We start from the raw sequence: 13,257 nt of genomic DNA, 5'->3' as shown, positions 1-13,257 counted from the left end.
TAGTGGTTTTTTTTTTTACCTTTCAAAATAGATGGTGGGGGTTCGAATCTTCAAATAAGCAAAGCGTGTGTGTGTTTGTGGCTAGTGGTAGGGCTGCAACTTGGGCGGGCTAACCCAGCCCAACCCAAGCCCAGCTCAGAAATTTTGAAATTGGGGCTTATATTCACAAATCGGGTTCATGTTCGGGTTGGGTTTTTTCAAAACCCGAACACATTCGGGTTGTGTGTGTTTGTGGCGCCCAGTGGTATCTCTTCTACCTCCTAAAGTAGATGGTAAGGTTCAAGTCTTTAAAAGAGCAAAATAGATGTATGAGTGGAGTATGTGAATTTTTTGCCAATGACAAAAAAATATATATAATAATAATAATAAGAAATAATTACAGTATTACAAAGGGCATTACCTCAAAGGGAAGCAAGGAAAAAGAAAGAAAGGGGAAATAAAAAACTACCAAGAAATTTGAAAAAGAATCAAAACAACAAGAAAGATAAAAGCCCAAACCCACAAAAAGGTGATCCGAATCAAAAAGTCAAGAAAGAAAATGGTTGGAAAACATATTTAAGAGGTTGAATATTCAACGATTATTGGGTGAGGCTTAGATCGTCAAAAGAAAAGATAATTGAATATTAATTTGTGTTTGGAGTAGCACAACGTGACCCAACTCAAATTCAAGAATATATATGTTATTGTGTTACAATATTACAATCCTCGTGTAACGGCTTGAGCGTGCACATGTCAAAAAAATTCAAATGCTTCCTTAAATTAAGTACTCATCAATGTTTGCGTTGAATATTTGTCTAAAGGAGAATGGGAATGGAAATGGAAAAGGAAAATTGAAATTTGTTCACACTAGACAAATGGGTGTGTTTGGTTTGGTGGTTTATTTGTTTATTTTCGTTTTTTCTTTTTTTAAAATATATAAATAAATAAATATATATATATATATATATATATATATATAATTTGCTCGGGAAGTAAAAAGTTATTGCCAATTTGTTTTTATTTTGCCTCGATTTCCACCTATTCATAGTCTTTTTTAAGGCTCTCTTTTCATCTAGAGGGCTCAATCCCCTTTCATCTAGAGAGGTTAATTTTAATGCATCTCCAAATAGATGCAGTCAAAATTCAACTTTCGATGAAAGAAAATGATTATCAAATTGACTTAATGTGATTATAACAATTATGTTATTATTCAAATCTTTCTAGGTGTTAAATAATAATAATAATAATCTCTCTTTCTCACCACCGAACAAAATTTATTACTTACTATTTATTTTTTATTTGTTAAAAAAAAAAATTCTCAACACAATCTCTGGAAGCCTTATCCAATTTAAGCTGTTGGCCTGATTTGAGGAAAAGACTCCCCTAATCCTTCTTCTTAAAATTTTGTTTTTCTTATTCTCCAAATAATTACATTTTAAAAAAAATTTATAAGTATCATTATAGGTTATTTATTTATTTAATATATAGTATCTCTAATTACAAGTGCTGCATTATTTTAGTAATTGAATTGTTTTTCATGTCTTGGAGTCAAGGAGTAAATAAACTAAAAATAAGTAAAGTACCCTGTCTAATGAAAAATATATTAAGTGAGCCGGACATAATAATTTCTCTTAACAATAAAAAATAATAAATTATTATTTTATATGGGTACCATATAATCGGTGTCTCCAATACCCCCAAACACGTTCTTCTATTATTTTTCTTACACAATTTTTCATAGTTTAAATAAGATGCTTTTATTGAATAACTAGTGTTATGAACATACAACCTTTTTTATTTGAAAACCTGAATTAGCTAGCTTAGCTTTGTTTTGACTCCAAAAAATATATATATAATAAATAAATAAATATTGTAAACCATTAAATTCACAAATCATAAACCTGGCTGAGGGCGGCATTGGCTCACACCAATGGAGTACGTACACCCGATCATGACCCAATAGAAACTCCTGAGAAACTTCAGCAACACGCTTCTGGAGGGTTTGTGCCCTATACAAAACCCTTCCCTCTCTCTCATTCCTCTCGCTCTCTTCCTCTCTCTAACTCACTCTGTTGCGAGAATCGAATGAACACCTTCCCAGTTTCATGGGAGATCCGAAGAATCCAAGACCGGCGTCGTTTTCACTCCCTCCCGGTTGCCGATTCTACCCCTCCGAAGACCAACTAGTCTGCTACTACCTTACTAGCAAGAACACCGATGATGGCCGATTCGGGTTCGATTATATTAGAGAAATTGATCTCTACGGTCACGACCCGTTCGATTTGCCCGAATCCGCTTGCTTCCGCTTCGGCCGTGGAGGGAGGAAGAGGCACTGGTACTGTTACACGGCTAGGGTTTCGAAGGAGAGAGGGAGGAGGAGAGCCGGTGGTGGGTACTGGAAGAGTAGTGGTAGGGTCAGGGATGTGGTGGGTGCCGGTGCAGGGAAGGTTGTGGTGGGGACGAGGAGGACTTTTGTGTTTTACTTGGGGAATTCACCCAAAACTGCTAAGCGGACCGATTTTGTTATGTATGAGTATGCCCTAATTGATCATCATGAGGTACTTCCTTCCATTGTTCTTCATTAATTTTTTGGTTTTATAATGTTGGATGGTGATTATTAATAGGAATTATGTGTATTAGGGTACAGTTTTGGGGTTAATTGTTTCAATTCTTATGAGGAGAAGTGAAATTCAATTAGTTTTGGGGAATCGTTTTTGGTTCTTTACTTTGATTAGCACAAAGATTTTGGTGATAATGTTGAATTGTGATTATTAGGAGGAATTATGTGTATTAGGGTCCAGTTTTGGGGCTAATTGTTTCCCTTTTTGTGAGTAGAAGTGAATTTCTATTAGTTTCTGGCAAATTGTTACGGAAATTCTCTTAAAATCATCATCTGGATATTGTAAGATTGATTGGTGAGGCATAAGAGATTGATTGTGAAGCATTTTTGTTTGAAGTTCTAAGTGGCTTTCTCTATCACTGATAAAAAAGGTCTTCCCTTTTGTGATTTCGAATAAATTAGTAAATGAAGTTGTGGCTGGTAGTGTGGATATGTGGTGTTTAGTTTCTCTCACTTCAATTCATTTCAGAAATGTATCCGGTTTTGAAATTTAATGTGTTTATTTGTGTTTTCCCCGCATTTCCCCTTAAAGAAATTTCATTATTAGCAAGTGTTCAATTAACTTGCCTTTGTTGATTTAATTTTCTGATCTTGGTGTGTTCTCAATATGAAAAAGGTATCCACTTTGTCAAGGGTAGGATCCTTACCTATGGTTTGCACTTCACTCTTTCGTGTTCAAAACGCTCAAATGAAGTTAAAAACTAAATGTATATTGAAAGACCAATTGAATCTTTCTTTTGCCTCTCGTACTTGCAATACATTGTTTTGACTTGTTACTTCATTAGATTTCTCTATGTGTATAATTCTCATCCTGACTTAAAACAAAGCCCTTGTCAATTTGTAAATAAAATTCATCCTCTCATCTGTCATAGATAGCATTAGTGGAGTCTGTTTCTTGGATTATGTTATGTTGATTATCAATTACACTGTACTTACCAATGGTTATTAGTTAGAAATTTGGGCAGAGTAATTCATCATCTGTCCCATAAATTTCCATACGTTATGGAGAACCTCATGTAAAAAAAAAGCAATCAAGTGTATGCATGAATACTCAGTAGGTGTTTGTGTGAGTTTTAGTATAATTAGAAGTCACATTTGCTCAATGAACCCTCCCGATGTGAAAAGCCTAGGTGAGGACCTGAGATGTAAAAGAGGAACCTCCAAGAGCGGTGAGGAAGAGGGAAAAGAATTGATCTCGATGGTCCCTGATCCAAGTTTGGGAGTTTTTTATTGGGTTGGTTTGGAAGCTCTTAATGCTAGTTCTCTCTGGGTTGTTGAATCCTTTGAATGATGCCTTAAGGTGTTCTTTTATACAACCTATCCATGGGCAAAGACCGCGGGCAAAGACAGCGGGCAATGGACTTAATCATCCGTTAAAAACGGGGACGTGTTAGAAGGCGGCCATAGAGAGAGTTGGATGTGACATTTTCTCATTGCTCGGCCATTGAGAGAGTTGGATGTGACATTTTCTCATTGCTCGAGACAGCTTGTCAGTTCAACAAAAGGTGTCCATTTATTGTAATGGTTGAGCCAAAAGATCTTCAATAAATGTGGGCCTTCCTCTTTTCTAGTGAAGGCCTAGGCTATTCTTTCTTTTCCTATGAGACAATTCCTCTTCCTATGTAATCCCTTGACACTCGAATTTAATTTGAGGTGGACGTCCGTGTTTATTCTGAAATGGAGGATAAATCGTTGACATGTAGTGGAGTGTTGGAGTCAGCCATGTGGTCACATCAAGACCTAGAGGTTGCAGTCTAGATACCTACCTCAGAAAGAAAGGAACAATCTTTGAATCAAGCTAAAAGTAATAATTTGTTTAATAAATTTCATGGAGAAGACTTGATGTAGCAAACACCATGCCAAGCAACTCATGAAAATTGAAGTCATGAAATCAAATTAATGATAACATCTTTAAGCAACAATAAGTGAAGGATTAGGCATTTGTTTAATAAATTTTATGGACAAGACTTGATATAACAAACACCATGCGAAACAGCGCATGGAAATGGAAGTCATGAAATCAAATTAAGGAAAACATCTTTAAGCAACAATAAGTGAAGGATTAGGCATTAATGTCTATAGGGACAAATTCTTGATTAAACCAACCATTAAGTCAGAAGTAAAAGTCGGATCAAATTTGAGGATTATGCAAATTAGGCATCTCAGTCCTTGAAAACTGTAGCGATTTAATAGAAAAGGAGATATGGAGTGGAGATGGCCATCTGTTAGCCCAATGGCTTTTGTGTTGAAGGATGAAGGTTTGGTTAAATCTCATCACATCACTAAATGTTACCCTCCGTGAGTAAGGAATAAGCACAAGCAACTATTGGAAAATTTTCATCCACCAAGAACCACAGATAAGAGAAGAGATACGTCGAGGAGAAAAGAACAGAAAAAAGAGTGGAAGAAGAAAAGGAAACAATTGTCACCTTGAGGGAAATACCCAACTTTCCACTCATAGGTGCTAGAATTAGGTATATAAACTAAGAATCCTAAGATCCTATGTTATCTCACTTTGGTAGTCATGCATCTAGCATGAACTATTTTAATGGATGTGAATACACCCACCCATCATGATGGCATTAGATATACACACACATTGAATAATTGAAACTTTATTATTAATTGTCCAAAATAAAATAAAATATAACAATCTATGCTACATCATGAAGCCTACCCCATATAATAGGAGCAGTTTATTTTCCACATGGAGTCTTGGGTTTTTATAGAAGACTAGCGACTGCCGTAAAACTGTGCATTTCTTATTAGATAATACTCCACAGCTCTTGATGTCCCCAAATTGGACGAGTAATATCCACTTTCCATCTCCCCGATTGAATAGATAGCTCCTGCAACACTTGCTTCATTCTCCGATTTAATAGATAGCTCCTGCAGCACTTGCTTCATTCTCTGCATTGAAAGGTGGCAGCTACATGTCAATATAAGCTCGACAAGAGATTGTGATTTAGCTGTTGCGAGCTCCTTGCTTTGAGCTAGTCCCATCCCTGTATAATAAGACATCAGTCTAGTCCCAGCGCTTGACAAATGGTATATTTTATTCGTGAGCTGTGACCTTTTATTCAAACTTTGTCCAAGGAAGTGTACTTGCTTGGGATAATATTTGTAATTTGATCTTCTTTAGATGGGAATACGGTCTGGTTTTGTTTTGTGTTCATAACTTTATGTCCTGCTTGTGATATCTTACTAGCATTTGGTTTAGATTAGAAACAAGTTAAAGCATCATGTCTTATGCCAATTAAGTTGCGCTTTCATCTTGAAAGTTTTGTGGCGGTAGTATTATTCTGTCCAATTGGGATTTGAAAAGGCACAAGCCACAAGGGGACATGGTGTTATTGGAATGGGGGCTGTTTCCATTGCCTTTTCATTTGTTTCTGTTATGAACAGTTTGATCTTTACTCTTGCAGGCTTCCTTTGTTCTATGCCGGATATTTGTTAAATCTCATGGTGTAAATAACATATCAGAGCATGGTCTAAGTTCTTGTGGTGAAGAAAGTGTTGCAACCGTACGTCACATTGGTATTCAGTATGATGGGACTGTGCATGATGACAATTCTGTTGAAAGGAAGAATGAGGTTTTGGGATTTCCAATGGGACTGGCTGATGAGCTTGATGACCGAGTTCCTGCTGAGGCTGTCGCTGTTGCCAGCTTTCAACTTCCTTCTAACACACAGCCTAATGAGCCGGTATTTTTATTTCACACATTTTCTCCTCTTAGATCAAAGATGATACTATCAAATTTATTTCTTTTTTGTATTTATTTCAAACATGGTAGCACGTCGTATCAATTCAAAATGCATATTTGTACGTCTTAGTACTGGCTTTGTTCAATGTGCATCATGCATGCTATTCGTATTCATTTGCTATGTTTATAGGGAACATATAAATACGATTTACATGTGCATGCTTTGAAAAGAGAATTTTTTTTTTTTTTTTTTTTTTTGTCTTTCGTTGTCCATTGCATAAGGTTTACTCATGCTAAAGATTTTTATTGAATTTGGAAGCAAGGTTTCAGTCTTTTACCTCACAGGCCTACACAATTTACATTTATCCTTGAATAGATGCTACATCTCAGCTTTGTGCATGCTTTCTTTGATCTGTTGTTGAAAGTTCCAGCTATTAGAGAAAATGAATATGATATAGATTTATTCTTCTCGCTTCTTGTACAAACCGCACACAATATATTTAACCATGTGGATTCCTTCTATTCCTCTGGATTGGGTAATGCACATATGACTTACCAAGAAAATTAATGAACACCTATTTTAGTATCTATAAACCAATCCCTCAATTTGTGTAAAATTGTAAGACATGCAGATTAGCGTAGCTTAGCATGCATGAAACCTAAATTTATATTTCTCCTCTATCTTAGCTCCGCTGGTTACCATGGTGTGGTGGATTATTTGCAGGTGATGTCATCTGGGCTTAGCGGCAATGGCACGGTGTTCATTGATGATTTGGCTACTCAGCAATTAATAGCCATTTTAGAAGAAGATTATATACAGTTGGATGATCTTTTATGCCCACTTTCGGGCATTGATAACACATGATAAATTTCAATGCTGAGGTTGAACTCATAGTTCAGAAACTATAGAAGAGGTTCAAAAACCTGAAATCCCCAATGGGACATTTAATGGAGCAACATAACTGTCAATTATGAAGTTACCAGTGATGTGGGGCATTCTTGTTCTGCCCATTAAGGTAGTCATTTGAAATTACTAACATTGTTAAGATTGTTCCGGTCAATCTTAATCAAGGAACAAATTAGTGACTTCCTCTTGTTTGTGTGTGCAGATTTCTTTTCGTGCCTTATTGCGGGCATTGTCTCTCCAATGAGATAAAGGGGAAGACGGAAACGTCGGGAAAAAAAATATTTATCGGTATCAACTGCATTGCCTGATTTGATCATCATACTTCGGCTGTTCTCTTGATGGTGGAGTTTTTACTCTAAACCACTTTGGTTATTGGGAAAGTCTCCTTTCCATTCCAACTCTCTAGTTTTTTCCTTGCTCGTATTTATCTCTGCTTAGCAAGACATTTCTTACTGTAGCTTGGTATTTTTCCACTTTCTGAATTTTCTTGTGTAGGAGCTTATAAGACATTATAAGATGGATGTTATAGTACATCTGGATGGTATGCTGAATTATGTGAGTTTTCATAATTCCTGAAGAAAATTATTTCCCGAATGGAAAATACCTATCATAATCATTTTAAAAAAAATTGTTATTTTGATTTTTGTGTATGTGCTGTGCGAGTGTGGTTGGCAAGTTTAGTTGAACTTGGATTATTGGTTACATCAAGTAGAGTTATAAATTGAATTCATTCTGGATTTGGATTGTTGGTAGTGTTCAATCCAAACATGGTTTGTTGTGGAACCTTCTGTCCAGTGTGAGCAAAGACCACGGCGCTTGTTTTTCAATGGTGGAAGCATGAGACCAATTTGAACATGGCACTTTAACTATAAATCCAGTGTGTGAGTGTGTGTGTGTGTGTGTGTGTGTGTTTGGGTTTAAAAATGTTTGTTTCCATTGATTAGAATGATATAAGTTGGTGCTGCTCTTTATAGTAACAGATGGTAGAGGTGGGGTGGGTTATACATCATTAAATCAGCATGTGATAAGGATTCATCATATTGATGTCTATGTCCTTTTCATCATTTTGCTTTACATTGAATTACCACACGACCTACTTCCAAGAGATTGAGAGAAAATTTAAGGATTCAGTCAATGATTGACAATCACTGTAAATCTTGTTTAAGTAGCTATAATAACATGGAGAGTCTTGCTCACTGAATAAGTTTTTTTTTTTTTTTTTAGACTCACAGCTACATATTAAATTTTTACATCTTTAGAATTTGGTTTTTACGTTTCGAGAAAAATTCAGTATTCAAACTCATATCAAATTCATAAAAATATTGTTCTTTATAGTTCCGTGAAAACAAAGTTCAAAAAGAATTTAGTATGATATTGAAAAAATAGTTTTCAGAAGCTAAATAAGCTTTTTGTACAATTTTGTGATAACTATTATCTCTCTTAAATTACTGTGTTAAGATAGTTCTGTAACACTGACCTTTTTTTTTTTTTTTTTAACAAAGTTTGAAAAAATAGTTTTCAGAACCTAAATAAGCTTTTTGTACAATTTTTTGATTTTGTTATAACTATTACCAGACTCTTAAATTTTCAAAAACCTCTATGTCAAATAAATTAGGAATAATATCACTTACTTCGCTTGAAGTTATGTCTAATTACACACAGTACCTTCAATGTTTCAAAAATTACAGTGACCTCCATCTAGGTTAGCTCAGCCATAACAATTTGCCCTTTCTAATAATAGTCAACGCGGATTGATGACTTTTTTCTGCTGATGTCATCCCTTTTAAGTATAAAATGCCATATTTAGCCTTTAAAAATGCCATCCCTTTTAAGTATAAAATGTCGTATTTAGGAAAAATTATTAAATATTCCGGGATACATACCCGGGACATACCAACCCTGAATGTTATAGCGGCCCACGTTACCCCGGATACCATACCCCAGGTATTTAATAATCTCCCCATATTTAGCCTTTAAAAAATTATAAGAACATATACACCGTAATTTTCTATTAAAAAAGAAATTGCACTCCAAAACCTCGTGCTTTGTGATTGTGAACATGGTTAACTCTTCTCTCTGAGTCTACATAATATACTGCTCACTCTATATATACATATATATCAATGTGTATTTATATAAACTGGTCACACTACCTGTCCCTCTCTTGATCTATATGTGTGTATATATATACACACACGCACATATATACACATAACAGACTTCAACAAAACAAAAACAAAAATACACACAACAGGAAGAAGGAAAATTGGGGGAAATCAAACTGGAGATGAGGTCATTCAATATACATAGATCCAATTGAATGACAATAGGTAAATCACCAACAAAATTGGAATGAAATTCTCTGTTTTAAACAAAAGCACAGGATTTTTAATGAGGTCTCTGATCCTAGAGTTGTCTCCGAACAACACGGCTCTGTCGAACCTCGCTAGACTCCGGATCCGGGCAGTGGTGAGCTTGGGGTAAAGAAGGGGCGTATGATTGGCGTCTATGTTGCGGCGGCGACGACGGTGATGACGACTATGGCCATCGCTGTGGTGGTGGAGATGGTGGATGTGGTTGTGGCTATGACTGCCGCGGTGGGCGGTGGTGAAGATGGTGGTTTTGTTATGGCCGTGGTGGTGGCTATGGCCGTCGCGGTAGTGGTGAAGATGGTGGCTCTGCTCTTACCTTCATCGTCTGCAAATTTAGGGCTCAAACCTGTTCTGCCACGTGCCTCCAATGTTTACCTCCACACAGTCACTGCCGGCGACTGCTCTTACGTATGCACGGATAGACTGAAAGCCCTTCACTTCACTACCATAGCCTGCTGACCACTTGCCCGTATTTATCTTCTTTATGCTCGATTTGGAGACTTTGTTTTGGTAAAAGTGTAGCAATTTAAAAATCAAGGAAAAAAAAAAACTTTTATGTTATATTTATAAAATATTAGAGGGTATTACAATAATTTAACAGGGAAAATTACTGGAATAAAATGCTGATCAGTTTGGACGGAGGTAAGTGTAATTTTTAAAAGGTTATGGATACCTTGTGTAATTAAGCCTAACCTGAAGGGAGGTAATTGATATTATCTTAATAAATTATTGGTTTAGTTGCCCTTTTTTTTTTTTTTTTTTTTTTTTTTTAGACAGTAAATCAAAAACCGAAATCTATAATTATCCAACTTATTTTTTTTCCCCTTTCTACCTTCTTCTATTATGGATTATCTTAAAACTGAACTAACAAAACTCTTTTAAATTTTTTAAAAACTTCTCTATTTAATAAATTATTGAGGTAGTTGCCTATTTATTTATTTATTTATTATTATTTTTTTTTGAACGATAAATCAAATATTCGAATCGATTATTAGTCAATTGGATTTACACTCACAACTCTGAGATTTGCTCTATTGGCAGTCAGATGAAAGTTGGTCACATTTTGAACAATCACACCCCCTGTTATAAATTGCAGCCAAACAGCTCCTAAAAAAGACGTTATTACCCTTTAATAAAATAATAATCCTTGATTAAAAATATGAGAGTATTTGAATGACACAAATACCCCTCTTTCTTCTCTTCCTTCACATAATGGTATTTTGTACATTTACAGACACACACACACACATATAAATATAATACGTCCGATCCCTACAGCCTCTGCCGGCATTTTCGGGGTTTGGTTCTCTTCGGCTCCGGCATGTTGGCATTCACACCTCGCCGGCTATTGCTTTCCACCTTTCCCGCCACTACATCGCCACCCATTTGGACCCACAACAATCTCAATTAAACGCATGACGATCTCAAAAACCACTCTCTCTCTTTAAATTGAAAATCATAAGCAAATCAAGACTGCAAGTATCATTTTGGCCTTTCAAATTTTGCAGGTGTATTAGATACAAACGTGTTTGACCCAACAAGATACCAAGAAGGTGAGAGCCATATTCCTTACACAAATGTCGCATTTGGAGGTGGACCAAGAATGTGCCCTGGAAAAGAGTTTGCGAGATTGGCAGTGCTCACTTCTGTGCACAATGTGGTGACCAAATTTAAGATGATTAATATGCTCAATTTGGTGGAACAGTTTTATGAATTTGTAATTTATGTTTGCCATAATGAAAACGGTGGTGGGGAGGGATTGTGGATGGGTGTGGTGTGGTGGGGGTGGTGACTGGGTCTGGTTTTAGAGAGAGAAAAGTTTAATTTTAGAGAAAAGAGAGGGGTCATGAAGAGGAAGAAAACCCTCTTAAAGGGGTAGTTTTGTAATTTTAGAATAATAATAATCACTTTTTCATTTAATATAAGATGAATTTTATCATTTCACAATCTAATTAACGTGTCGATCACGGGTATAGAATTAATCTGATAGCTTTTTATAGTTTAGGGGTTTTTTTATGATAGATAGGGGTTTATGCATACTTTTGATAATAGAGGGGGTTTAATGATTTGAACCATATAATTAACTTAATGTGGAACACTCCTCCTAAATTAATATAGTTTGTATATCTTGGAAGGTTGAAAGAGATTCCTATACTACCCATTTAAGTGCAAAAAAAAAACTCCTATAGTTTGAAAAGTGTGCAAATAACATTTTGCATGTTCAAATAACATTCCTATATTATGAAAAGTGAGCAAATAAGGGCTCCTGACACACAAAATAAAAATAAAAATAAAAATAAATGTGCGAGTCATGTGACCAAAAAAAATCTCTTTAATAACAACACTACCCTTTTGGACTTCCCAAACTACCCCAACTCATTTCTATATATAATACACTTATTTATATTATTTTTTCTCTATAAATGTTCTCAATATTTAATTAACATCGATAGACTTCACAAAAATAAATAAATAAAAATCAAGATTATATCAAAAATGGTGAAAACGATGTCGCATTTCTTCACCAAAGTCACTATTTCTTTGTTTTTAGGTTAGTTTGTAAGAAAAATTTTAACGTAAATAGAAACAGGGTTCCAATGCATAAATTTGATAAAGAAGAAAGACATACCCAATATAGAAACTATGTTTCAAGAGAACACTAAAGCGGAAATGTTCTTCAACTCTCTACCTTTACTGCGATACTGAACGATGGATTTCAGACCTTTCTATCGCATATTTATAGAAGGCTGGGACCGTTCCATAATCGTTGTGGGAGTAAAAGATATGTTGAATCCATTAACCAACACACCTCTTACGAACAAACGTGTTGGTTCCATCAACCTACACACCTCTGGATTACATATATATATGGGTGGGTAGGTGTATGTGTGTGTGTGTGTGTGTGTGTGTGACTGTTTATTCTAAAGGTGCAACCTTTCTTACATATATGGTCAATGATTAATATTTTTTAATTATTGTTTGATTATTATTTGCTTACATTCTCCCACTTAGTCTAACAATAATTAATTTCGATCACTTCAAGATCAAAATGATCATTGAGTGTACTACAGAAGTTAATCCATAAATCTATAAGGAACACCTCTACTATTCAATTTGGAGTACCTTCGAGTCTACTAATATGGGATTAAGGGCGTCATTATATCATCAATGATATACGACACCAATGGTCACTGATACTAACAAACTCAACTCCAACGTCACATATATTTTGCATGTGCATCTATTCAATACAATATTCATACCATGCATCGGTCCTGCAGTGTCTCAATAAGGACACATCGTGTCTCAAAACTGGACACTTAAGTCACAAATTTTCCATACACATGTGCACTAATATGAAAAATCTAGTAAATGAGGATAATAACTGTGATCACAAAATAAAATTGTCATTACCTGAGCCAAATACAACCTCCCACTAAGTAAATTAATGTTGTCAAAGAGAAATTTGCATACTTACTATACAACATTAGCGGCAAACCCTTAGTTATGGGATCAACAATCTTTTGTTGGGTATCAATGTGCTCAATCAAACACTAACTGGTTCTATATCCTCTATTTCACAACAAGGTATTAACAGTCATAATTTAGACCAACTTGAACTCTTGTTGTTTCTTTAATACAAGACTGTAGCGATATTGACCTGAAATCCAAAACT

General features: G+C 35.4%; 1 protein-coding gene across 1 annotated transcript; it reads left to right on the top strand.

Moving 5' to 3' along the window:
• The first annotated feature begins 1,889 nt into the window (after nt 1-1,889).
• On the top strand, nt 1,890-7,904 carry LOC132278779 (NAC domain-containing protein 72-like). The gene is made up of 4 exons (XM_059780664.1): nt 1,890-2,537; nt 6,025-6,303; nt 7,027-7,318; nt 7,412-7,904. The coding sequence occupies exons 1-3, from the start codon at nt 2,085-2,087 to the stop codon at nt 7,165-7,167; spliced, it is 873 nt and encodes a 290-aa protein (XP_059636647.1). The 5' UTR covers nt 1,890-2,084; the 3' UTR covers nt 7,168-7,318; nt 7,412-7,904.
• The last annotated feature ends 5,353 nt before the right edge of the window (nt 7,905-13,257 follow it).

The sequence above is a fragment of the Cornus florida genome, unplaced genomic scaffold (assembly GCF_030987335.1).
Source record: "Cornus florida cultivar Cherokee Brave unplaced genomic scaffold, ASM3098733v1 CherokeeBrave_3.0.0_Hap2_Chr10, whole genome shotgun sequence".
NCBI lineage: Eukaryota > Viridiplantae > Streptophyta > Magnoliopsida > Cornales > Cornaceae > Cornus > Cornus florida.
The sequence above is the reverse complement of the archived record's forward strand: the minus strand, read 5'-3'. Positions and strand labels throughout refer to the sequence as shown.